We start from the raw sequence: 25,451 nt of genomic DNA on the forward strand, positions 1-25,451 counted from the left end.
TCACTTTTTTTGGTTCAACCCTTCCTGACCGTGTTCATATCGGTCCTATCAACCTTAGGGTAGGTGTTACGTTCACCGGTTAAACTGGTAAGATTGGCATCGGAGAGCCGGTGAACAATAACAATAAAAAAAAACACTGCAGGTTCAACTGGTGAGGAAATGTAAAAGGGGGTAACTTTAAAAAGCTACTTTAATAACCCATAATGAAATTGACATATATAACAAGAAACATGAAACACAAATATATAACATGAAACACAGGAAAATGACATACACATATACATATAACACAGTAATAAATACAACAATAAAGAACCCAACTTAATACCTAACAATAATCCTAATCCTATATAGAGGCAATGTGGAAAACACGGACGAGGGAAGTGATACTTATGCGGTGTCGCAGTGGTGAAATGCTGGGTGATGGTTGATCCCACGGCAGAACCAAGAGGCGTTGTGTTCACTGGTTGAGGCTTGGATCTCAACTGCCAATCCAGAAAACCAAGAGCTGGCTCAACACTTTCGGTTGAGTCGAAAGGGCCGCGTGAATCCAACTTCGGGACAGTAGCGGGCTTCATGAAACGGTGACGTGGAAGGTTCACGAGACGGTGGCGTGGAAGGTTCACGAGACGGTGACGTGGAAGGGAGGCGGAGAGGTGGCGAACGAGGTAACAAGCGGAGGAGGTGATGGTAGTAATGCATGTTACGGGCGGGCCGTAACATTTCCTCCCCCCTAAGACCTCCGTAATGGGCTCATGAAGGAGGTGAGACGGAGATCTTGATAAGGCGTCGGCGATGATGTTGTCCACGCCCCACCACCAGACACAGCACCTCGCAAAGGAAGAACCTGCAGAAGCTTGAAGCGCACATCGGAGGAGACGATGACGAGGAGGCGATACACGAGCCAGACATCGGTGATGGTGGTGAGAGAGACCAGCCAGAACCAGATGAAAATGTAGATCTTCTCGTTGATGATGTTACCCGCCAGCACACACATGGTGTCGTGGGTCTCGATGGTTCCCGAAGGGCCGAACTTCCTGAAGGTGCACTTGGTGACTCTGGGGAAGATGCGTGTCATGGGATCGATGCGCTTCTCGGGGTCCATGTCAGGGAAGTTGATGACCTCCGTGCCGTAGGTGAGGAAGGTGCCGCCCAGGAACAGGTCGGTGAAGTAGATGTTGCCCTCAAGTCCTGAGTTATGTAATTTATAGCCCTCTGGAAGGTGGCAGGAGCATTAGACAATCAAAAGGGCATCACTGTGTATTGGTATAGTCCGAAGGGAGTGATGAAGGCGGATATTATTTGGGCCTCGTCCGAGAGGGAATCTGGTAGTAACCTTTAAGCAAGTCTATAGTGGTTACAAATTTGGCTACTCCTATACTATCTATAAGGTCCTCTATCAAGGGCAATGGGTAGGAGTCTGGCAATAACTTTTAAGATCAGACTGTTGTGAAGGTGTTAAGGAAAGAAACACCTCATCAAGGTTGGACATGATTTGGCTGTTTGAGGGGCGTCCTTTAGGTGACAAGAAGAGGAATTCGATGTCGGACTCTTCCTCGGGGGGCACAGGACCAGACTCCTTCCTATCAGACATACAGGTACAGCGCGAGACAAGTCGTCCTCTGGTTCTCTGGAGTGGTAAGGTTTCATTAGATTAATATGAACAAGTTGGGAATCCTTACGACGGTCAGGAGTGTGGACCACATAATTTAATGGACTTAGTTTTGAGCCACAACATAAGGTCCCATGAACTTACTGTGAAGAGCATTGCCTGGAGTGGGGAGAAAAGTAAAACCTTGTCTCCTGGTTTGAAACTTCTCATGACAGATTTGGGAAGAGAATTCTGTTGCATTTTAGTTTGAGATTTGAGGAAGTTTGATTTAGCAAAAGATCTGACTTCACTGATTTTATTCTTAAGGTTACTGATGTAGTCAGACACACTGGGGCTTGAAGGAGTATTTTGAGTAAACCATTGATCCTTTAATATTTTGAGAGGCCCCTGATCTGTCTACCATAGAGTAATTCAAAGGGAGTAACCTAAAGAATCTTGAGGAGATTCTCTTAAAGCGAAGAGAAGGAAAGAAATACTTTCATCCCAGTCTCCTTGATGCTCCAAGCAATACTTCTTCATCATGGATTTTAATGTTTGGTGAAACCGCTCCAGACAGCCTTGGGATTGGGGTGGTAAGCCGAGGAGGTAACATGGTCGATGTTTAGCTCATTCACTATCTGTTGGAAAAAATGGCTAGTGAAATTGCTACCCTTGTCAGACTGAATTTGTTTTGGAATTCCTACCGAGGTGAAAAATGTATTAGATGTTTTACAATGGTCTTTGATGTGATGTTCTTAAGAGGGAATGCTTCAGGGTACCTGGTAGTGGGATCCATGAGGGTTAACAAATACTGATTCCCTCGTTTGGTTTTGGGTAAGGGCCCTACGCAGTCTAGTATGATCTTTTCGAAGGGCTCCGTCTGAACTGGAATAGGCGTCAGAGGAGCTGGCACAAGGCGTTCGTTAGGCTTACCCACAACTTGACATATATGACATGTTTTACATAGTGTGACACATCCTTTTTCATTCCTGGCCAAAAAAATGTTGAAGAGCCTTCTTGTAGGTTTTTTGGATGCCTAGATGACCTGACAATCCATCATGAGCTAGTTCTATAATGGCTGGTCTTACAGACAAGGGATGACAACTTGATGTGTTTCTGACCAGGTGTCTAGTTGTTTCAGTTCAGGAGGTCTGTAGGCACGCATCAGGACTCCTTCCTGATAATAAAAACAAGGCAATTTAGACATATCCTTTGTCTCACTGGCCACATGTCTGATCTTAGCCAAAGTGAGATCCTGTTCCTGAGCATTAATCAAATTCTCCTTTGAAATTATGTTATTATACAAGTTGTCAGTAGAGGCAATCATTGGTGGAGGAGGTGATGAAAGGGCAGGGGACTTGGACTGAGACCTGGTGACTGCACACACTGGGAAGAAGTGAGGGATGTTTCGTCCAGGGTCTTAGTGGGACTTTCTGTTAAGGGAGAATCAAGAACAATTAAGTTTGGAACAGCCAAGTTACCCGCAAGATCATTACCCAGTACAAGATGTACCCCCGGTACTGGCAGTTCACCAGGTTTAATGGCTACCTCAACCTCTCCTGAAATGAACGGGCACTGTAAGCTAATATTAGCCAAAGGATAGGAGAGCTGTGATTCGAGACCTGTAAGGATCACCTTCTCCCAGTGAAAGCCTGTTTGATGTTAGGGATGACATCTTCCTTAAGATGGATTGGGCAGCACCTGTATCACGCAGAACCTTGATATTTATTGCCTTGTCTTTACCATCAGTCAGGACACTTTACCTTGATACATGTACGAGTCATAAAGTTCTAGAGGAGAGTTGACAGGGTTAGCTAGGGCCACTGGTTTCTTGTTCTCAAATGTGTTAGGTCTAGGGGACACAAAAGAAAATTGACGTTGAGAACCCTTGCAATTTGGGTGTCTACATTTCTGGATCGTGTGACCTGGCTTCTTACAGTATGTACACCAGGGGGAATTATATGCATTTGGCGAGAATCCGGTTGGCTTACCACCCGCCCCCAAAACCTTCCCCAAAGGAGGACCTAACATTAGACAGTGAACCACGACCTCTACTACCCAGGGATCCCATCAACAAAGCAAACGCATCAGCCACTTTAGCGGCAGACATAAGCTCACTCTCTCCCGTTCTTCCACATGCCTCAGAATATTAAATGGTAACTTGTTCTTCCATTCTTCCAGGACCATTAGATTGAGCAACTCCGAAAAGGTGGTAATGTTAAGAGCGGCTAACCATTTCTTAAATTGTCTTAGTTTCTCACTAGCGAATTCAACATAGGTGTGAGACTCTGGTTTCACATACTTTCGAAACTGCTGTCTGTATCCATCAGAAGTGATAGAGTAGGCGTCTAGAATGTTACCTTTGATCTCTTCATATTCTACCTCATCACTAAGGCCGTTGTATACCCTATAAGCTTTTCCTACTAGCTTAGGGACAAGGAGAGACACCCACTGATCCTTGGGCCATTTATTCCTATTAGCAATGCTCTCAAAAGCGCGAAATGACCCGTCAACATCAGATTCATCAAAAGGGGGAACTAGCGGAGCAGCTGTAGCAGGATTAAAGCTTGCTAACTGTTTCTTTATATCTATTTCTTCCCTCTAAACTTAGCGTCATTTCGTAGGGCTAACTCCTGAATTTCTAACTCTTTCTCCTGCCTTCTAAGTTGTAACTGAAATTCTCTCTCTTTATCTTTATCTTCTTTTTCTGCCTGTAGTTGCATTTGTTTTTCCTGTAGTTGCATTTGTCTTTCATGCATCCGGTATTCTAGTTTAAGCTTCTCAATTTCCCATTGACTTATCCTACTCTTATCCTGTTCTTCCTGGGGACTGTGTATTATAGTCCTCGTAGAGGCTGACATGGGAGTTAACTCTTCTATGGCATTTCCTAGCAACTGACCTTCTTGCACTAGATGTTCAACAACTACATTCTTAATGACCTCTTTAGTCATCTGAGACGTGATGGGAACATCAAAATGTTTAGCGATGGCTTTCCATTGGTCCTTCTTTATATTAGCATATTTAAGTTGTTCCAGAGAAGGGTCGGCACAAAATCTTCAACGTTAAACTGAGCGGAAGCCATATTAAATAGATGTTAAACCACAACAAAAAAATGATAAGCGAATTACTTAAGTGAGGAACTTGGCAGAGTGATAATAAAGGCAACCTTGAAATTACCTAGATTATACTTAAGTAAACACTTATGAGTACAATCACTAATGAGGGGTAAACTAGAGAGTTACGGCATTAAGAGGGATCCGGATTACTCTAGTTACGAGACTTGAGTGTGAGGAGCGAATTGTACTGAGACTTGTTATTGATAAGGAGGCGGATTAGTCTGAGAGACTAGTTAAAATGGCCGATTCTAACTAGCGAGAAAATGATCCGCGAAGTGAGGGCATTGAGGGTTCGCATGAACATATGATGATCCCAACACTTGGATAACACTTATTACACACCTGCCTATGTGCAAAAATAGAGATAAGTGCTATCGGTGAACACGCCTTTCTACCTGGTTTCCTGCTCTACCACTGCTATGCGATACCAATGAAAGTCACGAAGCACGTTTAACCCAAAAGGAGCCACTTGATCGCACAAAGGTAAATTTAAACCACACGCAGAGTAAGTCACAGAAAAAACACATCAGAGTCACAACACCACAGAAACACAAGCAATCACAGAAAAAAGTCACTGGAAAAATGGAACACTGAACATGGGTTATAATGGTCCTGTCACGGTCGCCAATTGTTACGTTCACCGGTTAAACTGGTAAGATTGGCATCGGAGAGCCGGTGAACAATAACAATAAAAAAACACTGCAGGTTCAACTGGTGAGGAAATGCAAAAGGGGGTCACTTTAAAAAGCTACTTTAATAACCCATAATGAAATTGACACATATATAACAAGAAACATGAAACACAGATATATAACATGAAACACAGGAAAATGACATACACATATACATATAACACAGTAATAAATACAACAATAAAGAACCCAACTTAATACCTAACAATAATCCTAATCCTATATAGAGGCAATGTGGAAAACACGGACGAGGGGAAGTGATACTTATGCGGTGTCGCAGTGGTGAAATGCTGGGTGATGGTTGATCCCACGGCAGAACCAAGAGGCGTTGTGTTCACTGGTTGAGGCTTGGATCTCAACTGCCAATCCAGAAAACCAAGAGCTGGCTCAACACTTTCGGTTGAGTCGAAAGGGGCCGCGTGAATCCAACTTCGGGACAGTAGCGGGGCTTCATGAAACGGTGACGTGGAAGGTTCACGAGACGGTGGCGTGGAAGGTTCACGAGACGGTGACGTGGAAGGGGAGGCGGAGAGGTGGCGAACGAGGTAACAAGCGGAGGAGGTGATGGTAGTAATGCATGTTACGGGCGGGCCGTAACAGTAGGGCGTTTTGTTTCTCGCACTCTTCAGTGCTTCTCATGCTATGGCTACGGTCACGGCAAAAGCTCGTGTAAGGAAGCTTCCCAATGTGGTAATTACTCTGCACTAGACTCACTTTCAGAGGAGCATTGCAATGGTGCAGCTTATTGTTTCCATTGCCGTGATGCTCACCAGGTACGTTCTAGGCAATGCCCCAGGTATCGTCTGGAGCAGGACATTCTACAGCTTGTCAATAGTCAATTTATCAACCTCGGTAGCGCCCGCCATGAACTCCTCTACCGCCAGAAGGACGGTACTAGTGCGACATCTTATGCTTCATTGGCCGCTCGCTCTTTGGCTGAGTCTGCCGGTCCGAAGACAACTCCTCCTGCTACCTCTCGCTCTGTTGGGGCGGGTGGTCCTGTTCATTTGGCCAAGAGGTTTGCCCTTTTGTCCGACGACTCAGTTGAGTCACCTGTAAGAAGCGACGAGAATAATACGGACTTGACCAAACTTACCCATATCGTTGATGTCCATTTGCCTCCTCCATCGCCTAAGCCTTTGAAGGGCATGACCAAACGGCACCGCGGCTCTGCGGAGTTGATAGAATTTGCTCAGCCTAAGCAATCTAAGGTTTCTCCCGGTGCACACGCTCGTGAGTCCTCCAGGGACCGCTCTGTTAGGGTAGCTCCAGTAGTTTCTGCTCAGCCTTATGTGACATCCTCTGTCTCAAATTGGGCTTCTTGTGATGAGGAGATGATGAAGATATTGTCACAGCTGCCCCTCGTGGACCAACTGTGTCAAAAATTGCATTCCAGCCTGACCCTCGTCCTCCGATGACCGGTAGGTGTGATGATGGGTCGCATCACTCACCGGTAAGCCGAAAGGCAGCGGTCCAACGACCTGGAACAACACAACTCCCGATGTCTTCTCGTCGCTTGAATATTTCTAGTCAGGCGAGTCACAGGCAGCCCCTTCAAAAGGCTCGCCCGTCCACTGCACCCAAATGGTTGTCTTCAAGCTTCTACAGTGGAACTGTAGAGGCCTTCGCGCCTCGTGGGGGGAACTCCGAGCTTTGCTGTCGGAGTTCTCTCCAGCCTGTGTAGCTCTACAAGAGACTATGATAGGTGATAGTACTTATTCTAGTCCTCCTGGCTATCGTGCCTTTTTTAACACTCCTTTCCCTGACCAAGGCCACCATGGAGGCATAACTATTCTAGTCCGTCAGGATATACCTGATATCCCGGTACAACTTAACTCTCCCCTTCAGGTGGTTGCTGTTAAGGTCTTTATGGGACGATTGGACACCATCTGCAGTTTATATCTCCCTCCTCGGCTTCCTGTCTCCAGGGATGAGCTTGACTGCCTGGAGCGTCAGCTGACTCCGCCTTTTCTTTTTTTGGGAGATTTTAACGGCCGTCACCCATTGTGGGATGAAGGTGCTAATAATCCTCGTGGGGTTTTAATCGGTTCTTTTATTGAGGATGAAGGATTGGAGGTTTTAAATTCTGGGGGTGTTACACATTTCCACAGTCCTACTGGGACTTTTACAGCTATCGATCTTTCTCTTTGTATATGTAATTCTTTTCTTGATTTTAATTGGCGAGTCCTACCGGATTTACACGGTAGTGACCGCTTTCCGATTTTATTAGAATCTGTGAACTCTAAGCCACAGTCCCGGCCCCCACGCTGGGTTTTAGACAAGGCAGATTGGCGTCGATTCACAGACCTTAGCTCTTTTATCCTTCCGCTGGCTGACTTTTCTACTTGTGCTGAGGCTGTAGATTATTTTACCGATTTTTTTATTTCTTTAACATTTCAGACAATCCCTAGGACGTCAGGTCGCTTTACTAAGCGTCCCGTTCATTGGTGGTCTCCGGCAACATCGTGGGGACCCGCAGTGCCTGGACGCTTTTCGGCGCTGCCAAGCTCGGGCCAGCCGCGTTTTGAAAGAGGCACAAAGAGCCTCGTGGAAAGCCTATGTCTCTTCCATAAACGTCCGCACCCCTCTTACGGATGTCTTCAACAAAGTCCGTGGAATTGCTGGGAAGTATCCTGCTCCTTCCCCACCAATTTTGTTGTCTGCTGGGCGAACGGTGGCAGACGCTAGGAATGTCGCCGACCTCTTTGCGGAGCACTTTGCCAGTGTTTTCCGGAAGCATCCTGCAGCCCCGGGCGCACGTCACCGCCAGAGAATGAAATCTCTCGGCATAAGCTTTTCTTCCGCTGGAGGGGAGTCTTATAATGTCCGTTTCTCTGCTTCCGAGTTGCGGACTGCTTTGTCCCAGTGTCACGACTCTTCTGGGCCAGATGACATACCTTATGCCTTCTTGCGTCACATGTCTGACAGTGCTTTTAACTTTCTTTTAAATCTTTATAATATGATTTGGCATACCGGTGACTTTCCATCTTCTTGGTCTGTGGCAGTGGTTCTCCCATTTCCGAAGCCTGGGAAAGATAATCTCCAGGCTACGAACTACCGTCCTATATCTTCGATGCTCCGGTGTTGGTTTCGCACCCACCGTCTTCCCGATTCTGTCCCTTGTCTGTCAATGTTGCGGGACTCGCGTTCGCAGGCAAATGTCACTCGACCGAGTCTCCCTAAACCTTTTGGCCTTAGAGTTGCAAACCTCATGGCTGAGTTATCTATTGACCCCACTCCTGTGTACTTTTTCCGGCTCCCACCAGTCGGTTCTTGGCAGCTTCCTGTTATGTCATTATGCCCTGCCATGGATGGCAAAAAGGATTTTCTGCCAGCTCTGTCCCACACACGGTTTTTAGAACACTTTTTTATGCATTCTGATGATATCCCTTTTTTTTACTGATGGTTTCAAATCCGACGCAGGCGTTGGATTTAGTATGGTTTTCCCCTCTTTTTATCGGTCTGGCAGCCTTCCTTCAGTGGCATCCGTTTTTACTGCGGAGCTGTCTGCCATAGTCATAGCTTTACAAATAATTTCTACTCTACCGGTTTCGTCTTTTACAATTTTTAGTGACTGTCGCAGTGCTCTTACTTCTCTCTCTTGCACTATATCCTTTAACCCTTTGGTTTTATCAGCCCTGGAGTGGCTATACCTTCTTACACAACGAGGATATCGTGTTGGGTTCTGTTGGGTCCCTGGTCACGTTGGTGTTCCAGGGAATGAACACACAGATCGCCTCGCTAAAGAGCCAGCAAATCGCGCTCCATCTCCTGTGTCTGTTCCGTTTCGAGATGTCTTTCCTCTAATTCGTGAGGGAGTTGCAGCAATTTGGCAGAGGAGATGGCTAACGGGTGTCGCAACCTCGAAAATGGGAGAGATCACTATTTCCTCTCTCCCTCACTGGACATACACCTATGTTCGAGATCGACGTTTACGGACTTTATTGGCGCGACTGCTTATAGGTCACACGTACCTTACACAGAGGTACCTGTTGACCAGGGACCCTCAACCTTACTGTGATGACTGCCTGGTGCCGCTTACTGTGCGGAAACCTATTGGTAGAGTGCCCTAGTTTGATAGAGTTACGGCGCTGTCGCGGTAGAGATAGCGGTGTCTATTATATCTCAAAGGTCCTTCGACCAGAGTGTCTGGCCCAAGGCCATGACGTTTTTAGATTTTTGGGAGAAGCTGGCCTTCTCCCAAAGCTGTGAATTTTATTTAATTTTATTATATGTATTTTAATGTTTTATGTATATTATTGTAGAATTTTGTTTTTTAATTACCATTAATTTTATCGTTTTTACTTGTGTTAGATATTTTACGATTTGTTTTAAACTCTTTTGGTTAAATTAAATAGTCCGCATGGGGACAAGGTACCCCGTCCATGGCAGCCATCGTATCCTCCCATTGTAGTCCAGTAGGTGGTTCCCCTTGCCCTTGAGGCTAATCTTTTGTGTTACTATTTTTTTATGGGAAAACACAAAAAACATTGAGGTTCTCGTGAGGTGGCTGACCTGGCCAACGAGACGTCATATTCAGGTCTGAGTGGGAAGGAGGATTCCCCTCCACAAGAGCCTCCCGCAGCAGTCTCATGTTCTGGGAGTTCTTCTGAGGATCGCATTTCTTCTGCATATGATTCCATTTTGATGGTAAATGTTAATCCATCATTTTCCTATCACGCCTTGCACTCACTTCTCAAGACGAATGGTACGGTTGTTCGCATTCGACTGGTTTATGATAAGGACTTTCCATCTAACCGCTGCTGTGTAACTTTATTGTCATGTGATGAAGCCCGTCTTGCTTATGAAAATGTAGCATCTCTGCCCCTTGCCGGCTCTGGTTTTAAAACTGAATTTCTCCAGTCACGTAATATTTCAGAGTGACATGGATTACATCCCAAATGTTTTTGAAAACTATATAGAGAATTCAGTTCCAGAAATCTGCCAGATCCCGCCTCCACGTTGGTTTGTGGCGTACTATAGAAATGGGCGTGGGAATTACATCCATGCCTCCCGGTACCTGTCCAAAGAAATAGGCACGATTCCTGAGGAGAATCTGAAGAAGTACGGGAAGGGGGTGCTTGTGCGAGCAAAAGATCTTACGCAAGCGAGGATGTTGCAATATCTCCCATACCCTTCTGATAGCATGTTTGAGACTGTTAAGGCTCATCCTACCGCCAGACATCCTATGCTTCATTGGCCGCTCATTCTTCGACTGAGTCTGCCGGTCCGAAGACAACTCCTCCTGCTACCTCTTGCTCTGTTGGGGCGTGTGGTCCTGTTCATCTGACTAACAAGTTTGCCCTTTTGTCCAATGACTCGGTTGAGTCATTTCTTAGAAGTGACGAAAACAATACGGACTTGACCAAAGTAACCCATGTAGTAGATGTCCATTTGCCACCTGTATCGCCTAAACCTTTGAAGGGCCTGACCAAGCGGCACCGCGGCTCTGCAGATTCGATAGATTTAGCTCAGCCTAAACAATCTAAGGTTTCTCCCGGTGCATGTGACCGTGAGTCCTCCAGGGACCGCTGGTGCGTCAGCTGACTCCGCCTTTCCTTTTATATGGAGATTTTAATGGCCGTCACCCATTGTTGGATGAAGGTGCTAGTAATCCTCGTGGGGTTTTAATTGTTTTCTTATTGAGGACAAGGGATTGGAGGTTTTAATTTCTGGGGATGTTATACATTTTCACAGTCCTACTGGGACTTTTACAGCTATCGATCTTTCTCTGTGAACATCTAATTCTTTCCTTGATTTTAATTGGCGGGTCCTACCGGATATACACGGTAGTGACTACTTTCCGATTTTATTACCACCTGTGAACTCTGAGCCACAATCCCGGCTTCCACGCTGGGTTTTAGAGAAGGCAGATTGGCCTCAATTCATAGACCTTAGCTCTTTTATCCGTCCGCTGGCTGATTTTTCTACTTGTGCTGAGGCTGTTGATTATTTTACCGATTTTTTCTATTTCAGTAGCGCTTCAGACAATCCCTAAGACGTCAGGTCGCTTTACTAAACGTCCCGTTCCTTGGTGGAATGCATTATGTACTAAAACTGTGCAAGAGAAACGGGCGGCTTTCTCTCGTCTCCGGCGACATCGTGGCAATCCGCAGTGCTTGGAAGTTTTTCGGCGCTGCCGAGCTCGGGCCCGGCGCGTTTTGAAAGAGGCACAAAGAGCCTCCTTTATGATGGTAAATGTTAACCCATCATTTTCTTATCACGCCTTGCACTCACTTCTCAAGGTGTATGGCACGGTTCTTCGCATTCGACTTGTTTATGATAAGGACTTTCCTTTTAACCGCTGCTATGTAACTTTTCTGTCATGTGATGAAGCCCGTCTGGCTTATGAGCATGTAGCATCCCTGCCCCTTGCTGGCTCTGGCTTTAAGACAGAACTTCTCTTCTCTCGCAATATTTCGGACAGTGACACGGAGTACATCCAAAATTTTTTTGGCCACTATTCAGAGAATTCAGTTCCTGAAGTCCGCCAGATCCCGCCTCCACGTTTGCTTGTGGCCTACTACAGAAATGGGTGCGGGAATTTCATCCACGCCTCCCGGTACTTGGCTAAAGAAATCGGCACGATTCCTGAGGGAAACCTCAAGAAATATGGGAAGGGAATGCGCGTGCGAGCGAAAGATATCACGCAGGCAAGGATGTTGCAACATCTACCATGTCCTTCTGACAGCATGTTTGGGACTATTAAGGCACATCCCACCTTTAATTACAGTAAAGGTTGTGTGTACAGTCAGGATCTGTGTGATTTTCCTGACGAGGAAATACTGGCAATGTGTCCTACCTCAGTCCAGAAGGCAACTAAGATGAGGAACTCCTCCAACATGGTCCTTCTCACCTTTTTTGGGTCCATCCTCCCTGACCGTGTTAATGTCGGGCCTATTAGTCTTAGGGTTCATCTAAAGAAGCTTCTCGATGTGGTAATTGCTCTGCACTAGACTCGCATTCAGAAGAGCATTGCAATGCCGCAGCTTATTGTTTTCATTGCCGTGATGCTCACCAGGTACGTTCCAGGCAATGACCCTGGAGCAGGACATTCTACAGTCATCAGTCTCTTTAGCGCCCATGAACTCCTGTACCGCCAGAAGGCCGGTACTGGTGCGACATCTTATGCTTCATTTTCCGCACGCACTTCAGTTGAGTCTGCCGGTCCAAAGACAACCCCTTCTGCTACCTCTCGCTCTGTTGGGGCGGTTGGTTCTGTTCACTTGGCCAATAGGTTTGCCCTTTTGTCCGATGACTCAACTGAGTCACCTCCAAGAAGCGACGAGAATAATACGGACTTGACCAAACTAACCCATGTAGTGGATGTCCATTTGCCTCCTGCATCGCCTAAGCTTTTAAAGAGCATGACCAAACGGCACCGCGGCTCTGCGGAGTCGTTAGATTTAGCTCAGCCTAAGCAGTCTAAAGTTTCTCCAGATGCACATAATCGTGAGTCCTCCAGAGACCGCTCTACTATAGTCTTTCCACTCTATGAAGCCCGTTCAGGTATGGTCGTTTACAACTAGCCATGCTGCCAAATCAACATTGGTATACATGTGCCTCTCTCTTATTTATCATCCATGTGGTGTTTGAAAGTGTCTATGTTTACGTCTATGTTTACGATGTCTATGTTTACGATGATAACGACGATTTGCATAAATTCTATGGCATGTGGCAGCGTTTTTTTCCCATGTTGCCACGTTGGTGGTGGTGGTGGTGGTGTCCCCTTTCATCTCTCCGCTGGGCGCTGGGTCAAGTTAGGCCAGGCCAGAGTTACCCGGTTGGCGGGTTTCCCGCCAAATGTGGGTTTTATATATATATATATATATATATATATATATATATATATATATATATATATATATATATATATATATATACACACACACACACACACACACACACACACACACACACACACACACACAAAAGGGGTTTTCTGAAAGTTTGAGAGAAAATGGACGACGACGGGCGACGGAGTATTATTTATTATTATTCATTTCGACTTTTTTCCACACTACCTAAATAATAATAATGATAATAATAATAATAATAATAATAATAATAATATTAATAATAATTATAATAATAATAATAATAATAATAATAATAATAATAACAGAGAGAGAGAGAGAGAGAGAGAGAGAGAGAGAGAGATTAACAGATGGGTGGTGGGTTGGTACTTAATCTGATAATTGGGAGTCGAACTGGCAACGTCGCACTCATGGGAATTCCAGAATGTGCCCTGCCCTGAACGGACTTCATAGTGGAAAGACTATAGGGTAGCTCCAGTAATATCTGTTCAGCCTCTTGCGACATCCTCTGTCTTAGATTGGGCTTCTTGTGATGAGGACGGTCTTAGCATGGAGACGTCTGATGATATTGTCACAACCGTCCCTCGTGGACCCACTGTATCGGAAATTTCGTGCAGTCCTACCTGATCCTCGTCCTCCGAGGACCGGTAGGAGTGAATGATAGTTCGCATCACTCACCGGTAGGCCGAAAGGCTGAGGTCCAACGACCCGGTACATCTCAACTCCCGGTGTCTTCTCGTCGGTTGATTATTTATAGTCAGGTGAGTCACGGGCAGCCCATTCAAAATGCTCGCCCGTCCACTGCACCTAAATAGTCATCTTCAAGCTTCTACAGTGGAACTGTAGAGGCCTTCGCGCCTCGTGGGGGGAACTCCGAGCTTTATTGTCGCAGTTCTCCCCAGCCTGTGTAGCTTTACAAGAGACTATGCTAGGTGATAGTACTTATTCTAGTCCTCCTGGTTATCGTGCCTATTTAAGTACTCCTTTCCCTGACCAGGGCCACCACGGTGGCACAGCTATCCTTGTACGTCATGACATACCTGTTGTTCCCATTGCAACTCAATTCTGCTCTTCAGGGCGTCCGGTCGCTTTACTAAGCGTCCCGTTCCTTGGTGGAATGCAGCATGCACAAACGCTGTGAAAGCGAAACGGGCAGCTTTCTCTCGTCTCCGGCAACATCGTGGGGATCCGCAGTGCCTGGAAGCTTTTCGACGCTGCCGAGCTCGGGCCCGCCGCGTTTTTAAAGAGGCACAAAGAGCCTCTTGGAAAGCTTATGTGGCTTCCATTAATGCCCACACCCCTCTTACGGATGTCTTTAGCAAAGTCCGCCGAATTGCTGAGAAGTATTCTGCTCCTCCCCCACCAGTTTTGTTGTCTGCTGGGCGACCCTAGGACTGTCGCCGACATCTTCGCGGAGCACTTTGCCAGTGTTTCCCAGAGGCATCCTGCAGCCCCAGGCGCACGTCACCGCCAGAGAATGGAATCTCTCGGCATAAATTTTTCTTCCGCTAGAGGAGAATCTTATAATGTCCCTTTCTCTGCTTCCGAGTTGCGGACTGCTTTGTCTCAGTGTCATGACTCTTCTCCTGGTCCAAACGACATTCCTTATGCCTTTTTGCGTCACATGTCTGACCGTGCTTTTAACTTTTCATAACATCTTTATAATATGATTTGGCATACCGATGACTTTCCATCTTCTTGGGCTGTTGCAGTTGTTCTCCCATTTCCGAAGCCTGGGAAAGATAATCTCCAGGCTACGAACTATCGTCCTATATCTTTGACATCCTACATTTGTAAAGTTTTAGAAAAGATGGTAAATGTAAGACACTCTACCTTTTGGTAGAGTGTCCTAGTTTGATCGAATTACGACACCGCTACCTCTACCGCTGTCGCGGTAGAGATAGCGGTGTCTATTATATCTCAAAGGTCCTTGGACCAGAGTGCCTGGCCCAGGGCTATGACGTTTTTAGATTTTTGGGAGAAGCTGGACTTCTCTCAAAGTTGTGAATTTTATTTGATTATATTATATATATTTTAATGTTTTATTACTTTTTTTGTATACTGTATTTTAGTTTGTTTTGATTTCAGAATTTTACTTTGTTTTTAGTTTTTTTTTATTTTTTAATTGCTTTTAGTTAGTTTTTTTTTTTCGATGTCTAATATTACCATGTCTTTTTAACATTTCGTAGCGGCGCCAGATGACCGCTGATGTTGCGGCACCTTATTTTAACCACCCCCCCTCCGCGACTGTGGTGTACGACGCTCACTGGCTTGCCGTTATGTGTGCCAGAATCTCCAGCACTAGCTCGTTCAGGCCGGCCACCAGCTGCAACGCTGGAGCGCTGGTACGCCTCCCACGCCACCTGTTCTTCAAATTCTGCTTGTTTGTGCAGGACAGATGCTCCACATATACACCGGAGAGAGACAGCTACTGCGGGAGGTGGCGGCAGAAACTGTAGCGGTATGATAGCAGTGTCTTCAGGCGGCGCTTATCATGGATACATAGCTGCCCCCTTCCACCTGTATAGCCACAGAAGACGAGGTCCTCATGTTCTGAGCATGTGTAGGGACGAGCCTGCTGTACCGGCTCAGGACAGTCTGGCCAGCCCCATACGCCAACAGACTGCTACTCCAGAAAGCGCCCCAGTCTCGTCATCTCTTCCTTCACTTCTTCCTTCTAGATCTTAATGTGTCCTTCGCTCTCTTGTTAAAATGCAGTAGCTCACAATGTTCCAGTGTGAACTGTCTTGCTTCTTCCGCTACCAGTCGCATCTACTCCAGCATTAAGTCCAATTTCAGTGCCACTTCACTTGTTTTATGTCTCATTCGTCTATTATCAGTACCACCTCCTACTTGTCTTCTGCCTCATTTCACGTGTTTTCCGTATCACTTCACGTGTTTCCTTTGTCAACCCAGTCATCAAATTTTGCATCTTTTTTCCATCCCTGCTTATTGTCTTACGGCCTTTCATTGTTTCTTGACTGAATCAGCCATAATGCGTTCGTGCCCGGCACACTTTTTTTCCCGAACTCCTGGTAACCGTTGCGACGCCCGTCCTCATAGCCTCCACAGCCGCAACAGGAACTTGACCACTTACCACCGCGGTTGTCCAGGAGACCAAGAGCAGGCCAGCAACACACACGGGAAGACGTAGGCGTAAATACGTTGGCTAGAGGAGGGCGGGACACGCACAAACGCAAGTACCGCGGCACATACAGGACCGCTCTATGGTAACTGGCTGACTCATAAAGACCACAGAGAGGCAAGTAACGAGACACTGGAAATAAATCCCAAGTTTACCTGTACAGAATTTACAGATATACAAGGAACGATTCCATAGTACTTACAATGCTAGAACACTTAACAGCGCTACACAACACGAGTGACAGCGGAGACGCGACGACAGTGTTGATAAGATAGCAAAATGGTGACGTCCCTCGCTTGTTACTTCTTCTGTGTTAACTGGAGCTGGACTGGAAGTTGACTGCAGGCTTGAGACTCAGCTGATTGGCTTATAACTAATTCAATTCTGGTCAGGCCATCCACCTGCACTTCCTTATTGCAGCCACCTGCAGTATTACCTGTCAATAACGTTGCCACCGTCATCTTCGCTACCTCAGGCCGCTGTAACCTTCCCATGCTTTTTTTTTTTCACTGAATTTTAGTCAGATGTCAAAGCGGTTGAATATGTCCTTCGTGTAATTCTTTTTTTTTTTTTTTCCATGAAGGATTCGTCGAGCATCTCTCTTATCACTTAGGTTCTAATTAATCATGCTTGGAAGACTAAATCTATTCATGTTATGGAACTATAACTCATGTATTGCAATATCGTTTCCCTGCAGTTATCTGCTTACCGTCAGACAACCCAGTAACAACGACAAGACTTGGTCAATTTATTCAGAAGAATTTAGCTCAGATGTATGGATATTTCTTGCTGGTGCTATGATCTTACTGGTTATCGGCCTTTACATTTCGGCAACAAACATCCTGGACGAAGAACACCTTTCTGCCTCGGACTCCTTCTTCATCGTCTTAGGGGCATTATGTGGGCAAGGTAAGTTTGCGTTTCTGAATTTTACTATACTTTTTTTCTCATTTCAATTTGATTTAATACAGTTGACTCATATGTTTGCTTTTCATATACTTTTCTCTCTTACTGTGTGTGTGTATCTAGTTTTAACATTAATATCTAATATTCTAATATCTAAGCTGTGGTTCACAGGATGCTGCTGGAAACCTATTCGTTTTCCTGGGCGACTCATGCTGTTGACCATAATGGGTTTACATGTTATACTTCTGGCACACTACACCAGCAACCTTGTGTCATCATTGTCAGTCGGGCCTTCATTACCATCTATTTCTTCCATTGAAGATGTATTTCAAAATCCGAAGTTCAACCTGTTGGTGAAAAAAGGAACTGCTTCGGTTGAATACTTAAAGGTATGATAAGCATGTGACAATATTCCAGTCCCCGTATGCACACTTTCATGACCGTCCCATTGATGCACCAACTAATAAAATACAGCCCCTTGCCCTGAATCAAGGTAAGAGCAAGTAAGCCGTGGTACTTAAAGGTATGATAAGCATGTGATAGTATTTCTTAATTAAGCTTGTGTTTTTCCCTCTCCCTCTCCCCTCTCTCCCTTCTCCTGTTGGTGCACACACACAGGGAGATGCACGACTCTCTCCTGTTTTCCTGCCGTTTGGTTTAATAGATATGTTTTTACTTTTCCTTCTCTGTTTTTTTGACAGTATTTCTTAATCAAGCTTGTGTTTTGGGTCACACAATAAGAATTATAATTAACATTAGTTTGGTGATATATTCTTTTGCTGGCTCATCCTATAATATCCAGTTCTTGTGATTTCTTTCTAGTTACTGGAAAAAAAGTCAGGTATGTAAAACTCAAGGAATTTAAATTGTGTTATTTAAAGAATAATATGAATATGAAAACAAAGTTGCGTTGTCCGTAGATCACTTTTAAAAATCAGAGAGTATGAACCAGAAAATCAAGGTTGGTGCGTAAAGACCCGTACACACTCTGCATCATAATGCACGTAGTGTTGCATAGATGTGTTAAAACAACACTTTTCAAATGGAGGCTGCTTTACGAGCGGTTTGATGGGCCAGAGAGAGAGAGAGAGAGAGAGAGAGAGAGAGAGAGAGAGAGAGAGAGAGAGAGAGAGAGAGAGAGAGAGAGATACACACATTACTATGGCGCCTGTAATCATACACGAACAGTATTAGTGGTGTAGACAAGTTTATTTATAGTGGTACCCATATATATATATATATATATATATATATATATATATATATATATATATATATATATATATATATATATATTTATTTTATTTTATTTTTTTATTTATTTATTTTTTTTTCCCATATACCCAGCAACTACATCATAAATATGTTTTATTTCAGGAATCGCTTCGGAGTGACCACTGGAAATCGCTGTTATCGAGAGGTGAAGAGGCTCTAGTGACAACCAACGAAGAAGGAATGAGTAAGGTACTGAAGAATAACTACGCATATTTAAGTCCCAACTCATTCTTGTTTAACGAATATGCGCAAGATTGCCGGATACACATCGTTCCAAAGCCACAGTTTAGAAAGGAAAATTCCTTTGCCATGCGGAAAGGGTCACCACTAATACGAATTTTAAATGCAATGTGAGTATTATTTTTCACTGTTCTTTGAAGAAGCTACAAACACAATGGTTCTTCACTTTTTTCCACATCCTTTTTTTCTAATCATTGCAAAATGAATAGAGTGTTAAGGCTGGTTTACACAGCACTGCTTTTGACGCTAATCGTCAGCATTTTTTTTATTTTTTTATCTCTAACTTATCGCTCTCCCAGGGGAATTGCAAGCTGATAATAGTGATCTTCTGGCTTTCCTTACTGAGTCTTGGTCATCCTCTTTTAGCGATTTCGGTGAAACTTGTTGTCGCGTTAGACATATCAAAAGCTTTTGATAGAGTTTGGCACAAAGCTTTGATTCTGTTCTCCTTCGGGTTCTATCCTTCTCTGCAACATTGTCTCAAGTTTTCTTTCCGACCGTTCTATTTCATCTGTGGTAAACGAACACTGTTCTTCTCCTAAAACTATTAATAGTGGTGTTCCTCAGGGTTCTGTCCTATCATCCAGTCTCTTTCTATTATTCATTAATGACCTTCTTAACCAAACTTCTTGTCCTATCCGTTCCTAGGCTGATGATACCACCCTACATCTTTCCACGTCCTTTCAGAGGCGACCAACCCTTCAGGAAGTCATTAGATCATGCAGGGACGCAACAGAACGCCTGACTTCTGATCTTTTTAAGATTTCTGATTGGGACAAAGAAAACGTAGTCATGTTCAATGCCTCAAAAACTCAATTCCTCCTCGACACAACCTTCCAGACAACTATCCCCCTACACTGAATATCCTCGGTCTGTCCTTTACTCATAATCTTGACTGGAAACTCATATCTTGGTAAAACAGCTTCTATGAAGTTAGGTGTTTTGAGGTGTCTCCGCCAGGTTTTCTCGCCCCTCCAACTGCTAACTCTGAACAAGTGCCTTATCCGTCCTTGTATGGAGTACTCTTCGCATGTTTTGCGGGTTCCACTCACACAGCTTTATTAGATAGGGTGGAATCAAAATCTACAACCCTCCTCTTACTGACTGTCTTCACCCTCTCTTTCACTGCCGAAATGTTGCATCTCTTTCTTTTATAGCTATTTTCATGTTAATTGCTTTACTGATCTTGCGTACTGCATGCATCCCCTCCTTCTGCGGCATCGCTGCGAAAGGCTTTCTTTTTCCTCTCGCCCCTATTTTGTTCAACTCTCTAAGCAAGAGTTAACCAGTACTCTCAATCATTCATCCCTTTCTCTGGTAAACTTTGGAACTCCCTTCCTGCTTCTGTATTTCCATCTTCCTTTGACTTTACTTCTCTTAAGAGAGAGGTGTCGAGACATTTCTTCCTAAAGTTTGGCTACCTCCTACATCGTTTTAGGGAACCGGCAACATAATGAGCCTTTATTTTTTTTTACCTATTTCTTTACCCTTGGCCAGCTGTCCCTGATATATATATATATATATATATATATATATATATATATATATATATATATATATATATATATATATATATATATATATATACTAATGGGTTAATGTAATTTTGTATAGATTCCTCACCTCTGACAGAAATTTATTGTTTGTTTTATTCGTTACTTTATTTCATGTATTAATGTTTAAGAGAGAGAGAGAGAGAGAGAGAGAGAGAGAGAGAGAGAGATGGAATGAGATTTCACAAATAGCAAATTAGTATACATTTTAACATATAATATCTTCTTTTAGAATTGTGAAGATGAAGGAAAGTGGAGTGATGTCACAGCTGGAACGAAGATGGATGAAAGAGCTGTCGGAATGTCATATAGAGACTACGATCATCAGCATCACTACTGTGTCCTCCCCGTTTGTTCTGTTATTTTTCACTTTGCTATGGTCATTTATCATTTGCCTTTTGGAAATTGTCATTGCAAAGAAGAAATTGTTTACATAGATAATTGGCAAAGCGTCATTTTTGTTAATATTCGAAATCTTATTTGTTAATATATTTACTGTATTGGATTATTGTTGTGTAATTTATAAGTTTACAAATGTGTTGTATTGGATTGTTTTCTTGGGTGTTTCAAATTTGAGTGAGAGGGGAATATGGAGGTGTGTAGCCCTGTGATTAGTTGATTTGATGCATCAGTGCAGGTTGTGTTAAAGCCAAGGATTTGTTATTCGGATGTGCTATAGTGGTATTGTATGGTGCCGTACTGTGAGTGGCACCAGGCAGTCTTCACAGTAAGGTTGAGGGTCCCTGGTCAGCAGGTACCTATTTGTAAGGTACGTGTGACCTATACGTAATCGCGCCAATAAAGTCTGTGCACGGCGATCCCGGACATGGGAGTATGTCCACTGAGGGAGAGTGGAAGTAGTGATCTCTCCCATTTTCGAGGTTGCGACCCCCGTTAGCCATCTCCTCTGGTGGTGGATGAGGTGATAGTAGTAGTGGCGGTAGTGGTGGATGAAGTGATGGTGGTGGTGGTGGTGGTGGGGGATGAGGTGATAGTAGTGGTGATGGTGGTGGTGGATGAGGTGATAGTAGTAGTGGTGGTAGTGGTGGATGAAGTGATGGGGTGGTGGTGGTGGTGGTGGTGGTGGTGGTGGTGGTGGTGGATGTTTTGGCGATTGTGTTAGTGGTGGTAGGGGTGGATGTGGTGGTGGTGGATGTGTTGATGGTTGTGTTAGTGGTGGTGGTGGTGGGGGTGGTAGATGTGATGGTGGTGGTGGTGGTAGATGTGATGGTGGTGGTGGTGGTGGTGGATGTGACGGTAGTAATGATAGTGGTGGTGGATGTGTTGATGGTTGTGTTAGTGGTGGTGGTGGATGTGGTGGTGGTGGTGGTGGCTGCCTTGGAACTATGATATATCTATCTACCTAAAGAGAAGTGTGGAATGGCACGGGTGACGACACTTGTCAGAGATAATTTTAATCTAAATTTATTCATTCTAATATTATCAACTATTTGAAATTTCTATTATAAACCTTAATTCGCTCTCTCTCTCTCTCTCTCTCTCTCTCTCTCTCTCTCTCTCTCTCTCTCTCTCTCTCTCTCTCTCTCTCTCTCTCTCTCTCTCTCTCTCTCTCTCCCCCTAGATGGGAACCGCCTTGTTGTGGTAGGGGGGCTTGCGTGCCCCTGTGACCTAGTGAGCTAGGCTAGACGGGTCTTAGGCCCCTGCTCTGCCCTTCCGAGGGGGAGAGGGCTACCCATGCTAGTACGGTCGCCAGTGAGGGGCCAGACTAAATGGTTCCTACGTAGGCTGCCAGTGGACCAGTGGAGCCACCCGCTGGAGAGATCGCCCAGTAGGGGCTGTCCTGTGCTGGATGGTTGGGTGTTCAGGCTGGGATGCTTGTCTTAGCTCTGTCGTGGACAAACTTTCTGCATCATGTGGGGCTTCTTTTTTTAAAACGATTGGTCTGCATGGGGACGAGGTACCCCGTCCACGGCAGCCAGTGCTTGCTCCCATTGTCGTCCCAGTAGGTGGTTTCCCTTGCCCCTGGAGCCATTTTTTGTGTAACTTTATATATATGGTGAAACACAAAAAACTGTCAGGTTCTCGTGAGGTGGCTGACCTGGCCCACGAGATGTCATCTTCAGGTCTGAGTGGGAAGGAGGATTCCCCTCCACAAGGGCCTCCCGCAGCAGTCTCCTGTTTTGGGAGTTCTTCTGAGGGTCGCGTTTCGGCTGCATATGACTCTCATTTGATGGTAAATGTTAATCCATCATTTTCCTACCACGCCTTGCACTCACTTCTCAAGGTGTATGGCACGGTTCTACGCATTCGACTGGTTTATGAAAAGGACTTTCCATCTAACCGCTGCTATGTAACTTTTCTGTCATGTGATGAAGCCCGTCTGGCTTATGAAAATGTAGCATCTCTGCCCCTTGACGGCCATGGCTTTAAAACTGAATTTCTCCAGTCACGTAATATTTCAGAGAGTGACATGGATTAAATCCCAAATGTTTTTGAAAACTATTTAGAGAATTCAGTTCCAGCAGTCCACCAGGTCCCGCCTCCACGTTGGTTTGTGGCGTACTATAGAAATGGGCGTGGGAATTTCATCCATGCCTCCCGGTACCTGTCCAAAGAAATAGGCACGATTCCTGAGGGGAATCTGAAGAAGTACGGGAAGGGGGTACTTGTGCGAGCAAAAGATCTTACGCAAGCGAGGATGTTGCAACATCTCCCATGCCCTTCTGACAGCATGTTTAAGACTGTTAAGGCTCATCCCACCTTTAACTATAGCAAACGTTGTGTTTATAGTCAAGATCTCTATGAATTCCAAGAAGAGGAAATACTAGCAATGTGCCCTAGCTCAGTACAAAAGGTGACTAAGATGAGGAACTCTTCCAACATGGTCCTTCTCACCTTTTTTTTGTTCCACCCTTCCTGACCGTGTTCATATCGGTCCTATCACCCTTAGAGTGAGGCGCTTTGTTTCTCGCCCTCTTCAGTGCTTCTCATGCTATGGATACGGTCACGGCAAAAGTTCGTGTAAGAAAGCTTCCCGATGTGGTAATTGCTCTGCACTCGACTCACATTCAGAGGAGCATTGCAATAGTGCAGCTTATTGTTTCCATTGCCGTGATGCTCACCAGGTACTTTCCAGGCAATGTGTTACGGCCCGCCCGTAACATACATTACTACCATCACCTCCTCCGCTTGTTACCTCGTTCGCCACCTCTCCGCCTCCCCTTCCACGTCACCGTTTCATGAACCCTCCACGTCACCGTTTCATGAAGCCCCGCTACTGTCCCGAAGTTGGATTCACGCGGCCCCTTTCGACTCAACTGAAAGTGTTGAGCCAGCTCTTGGCTTTCTGAATTGGAAGTTGAGATCCAAGCCTCAACCAGTGAACACAACGCCTCTTGGGTCTACCGTGGGATCAACCATCACCCAGCATTTCACCACTGCGACACCGCATAAGTATCACTTCCCCTCGTCCGTGTATTCCACATTGCCTCTATATAGGATTAGGATTATTGTTAGGTATCAAGTTGGGTTCTTTATTGTTGTATTTATTACTGTGTTATATGTATATGTGTATGTCATTTTCCTGTGTTTCATTTTATATATCTGTGTTTCATGTTTCATGTTATATCTATGTGTGTCAATATCATTATGGGTTATTAAAATAGCTTTTTAAAGTGCCCCCTTTGCATTTCCTCACCAGTTGAACCTGCAGTGTTTTTTTTTATTGTTATTGTTCACCGCTCCCCGATGCCAATCTTACCAGTTTAACCGGTGAACGTAACAAATGTCCCAGGTATTGCGTGGAGCAGGACATTCTACAACTTGCTAACACTCAGTTCATAAGCCTAGGTAGCGACCGCCGTGAACTCCTGTACCGCCAGAAGGACGGTACTGGTGCGACATCCTATGCTGCATTGGCCGCTCGCTCTTTTGCTGAGTTGGCCGGTCCGAAGACGACGATAACTGCTACCTCTCGCTCTGTTGGGGCGGGTGGTCCTGTTCATTTGGCTAATAGGTTTGCCCTATTGTCCGATGACTTGGTTGAGTCAACTCTTAGAAGTGACGAGACAAATACGGACTTGACCAAAGTCACCCATGTAGTAGATGTCCATTTGCCACCTGTATCGCCTAAGCCTGACCAAACGGCACCGCGGCTCCGCGGAGTCGATAGATTTAGCTCAGTCTAAAGTCTAAAGTTTCTCCCGGTGTACGTGATCGTGAGTCCTCGAGGGACCGTTCTGCAATGGTAGCTCCAGTAGTTTCTGTCCAGCCTCCTGTGATGCCCTCCGTCTCAGATTGGGCTTCTTGTGGTGAGGACGGTCTGAGCATGGAGACGTCCGATGATATTGTCACAGCCATCCCTTGCGGACCCGCTGTGTCAAAAAGTGGAGTCCACTCCGAGGACCGGTAGGAGTGATGATGGTTCGCATCACTCACCGTCAGGCCGAAAGGCTGCGGTCCAACGACCCGGCACATCTCAACACCCGGTGTCTTCTCGTCGTTTGATTATTTCTAGTCAGGTCAGTCACGGGCAGCCTCAAAAGGCTCGCCTGCCCACTGCACCCAAATAGTCATCTTCAAGCTTCTACAGTGGAACTGTAGAGGCCTTCGCGCCTCGTGGGGGGAACTCCGAGCTTTACTGTCGGAGTTCTCTCCAGCCTGTGTAGCTCTGCAAGAGACTATGCTTGGTGATAGTACTTATTCTAGTCCTCCTGGCTGTCGTGCCTTTTTTAACACTCCTTTCCCTGACCAGGGCCATCACGGTGGCACAGTCCGTCAAGACATACCTATTGTCCCCTTGTAACTCAACTCTCCCCTTCAGTTGGTTGCTGTTAAGGTTTTTATGGGACGATCCTTCACTCTTTGCAGTTTATATCTCCCTCCACGAGTTCCTGTCTCCAGGGGTGAGCTTGACGGCCTGGTGCGTCAGCTGACTCCGTCTTTCCTTTTATTGGGAGATTTTAATGGCCGTCACCCATTGTGGGATGAAGGTGCTATTAATGCTCGTGGGGATTTAATCGGTTCTTTTATTGAGGACGAGGGATTGGAGGTTTTAAATTCTGGGGATGTTACACATTTCCATAGTCCTACTGGGACTTTTACGGCTATCGATCTTTCTATTTGTACATCTAATTCTTTACTCGATTTTAATTGG

The 25,451-nt window shown here is 45.2% G+C and overlaps 1 protein-coding gene across 1 annotated transcript in view; it reads left to right on the forward strand.

Moving 5' to 3' along the window:
- Nucleotides 1–20,982, forward strand: part of LOC123511138 (probable glutamate receptor) — a 41,058-nt gene extending 20,076 nt beyond the window's left edge. Inside the window, exons 6-10 of the mRNA XM_045266759.1 lie at nt 17,059–17,270; nt 17,439–17,656; nt 18,645–18,892; nt 20,568–20,684; nt 20,973–20,982. Of these exons, the coding sequence (XP_045122694.1) occupies nt 17,059–17,270; nt 17,439–17,656; nt 18,645–18,892; nt 20,568–20,684; nt 20,973–20,982 (805 nt within the window). The remainder of the gene's footprint in view (nt 1–17,058; nt 17,271–17,438; nt 17,657–18,644; nt 18,893–20,567; nt 20,685–20,972) is intronic.
- Nucleotides 20,983–25,451: the final 4,469 nt, after the last annotated feature.

Source organism: Portunus trituberculatus, chromosome 31, assembly GCF_017591435.1.
Source record: "Portunus trituberculatus isolate SZX2019 chromosome 31, ASM1759143v1, whole genome shotgun sequence".
Classification (NCBI taxonomy): domain Eukaryota; kingdom Metazoa; phylum Arthropoda; class Malacostraca; order Decapoda; family Portunidae; genus Portunus; species Portunus trituberculatus.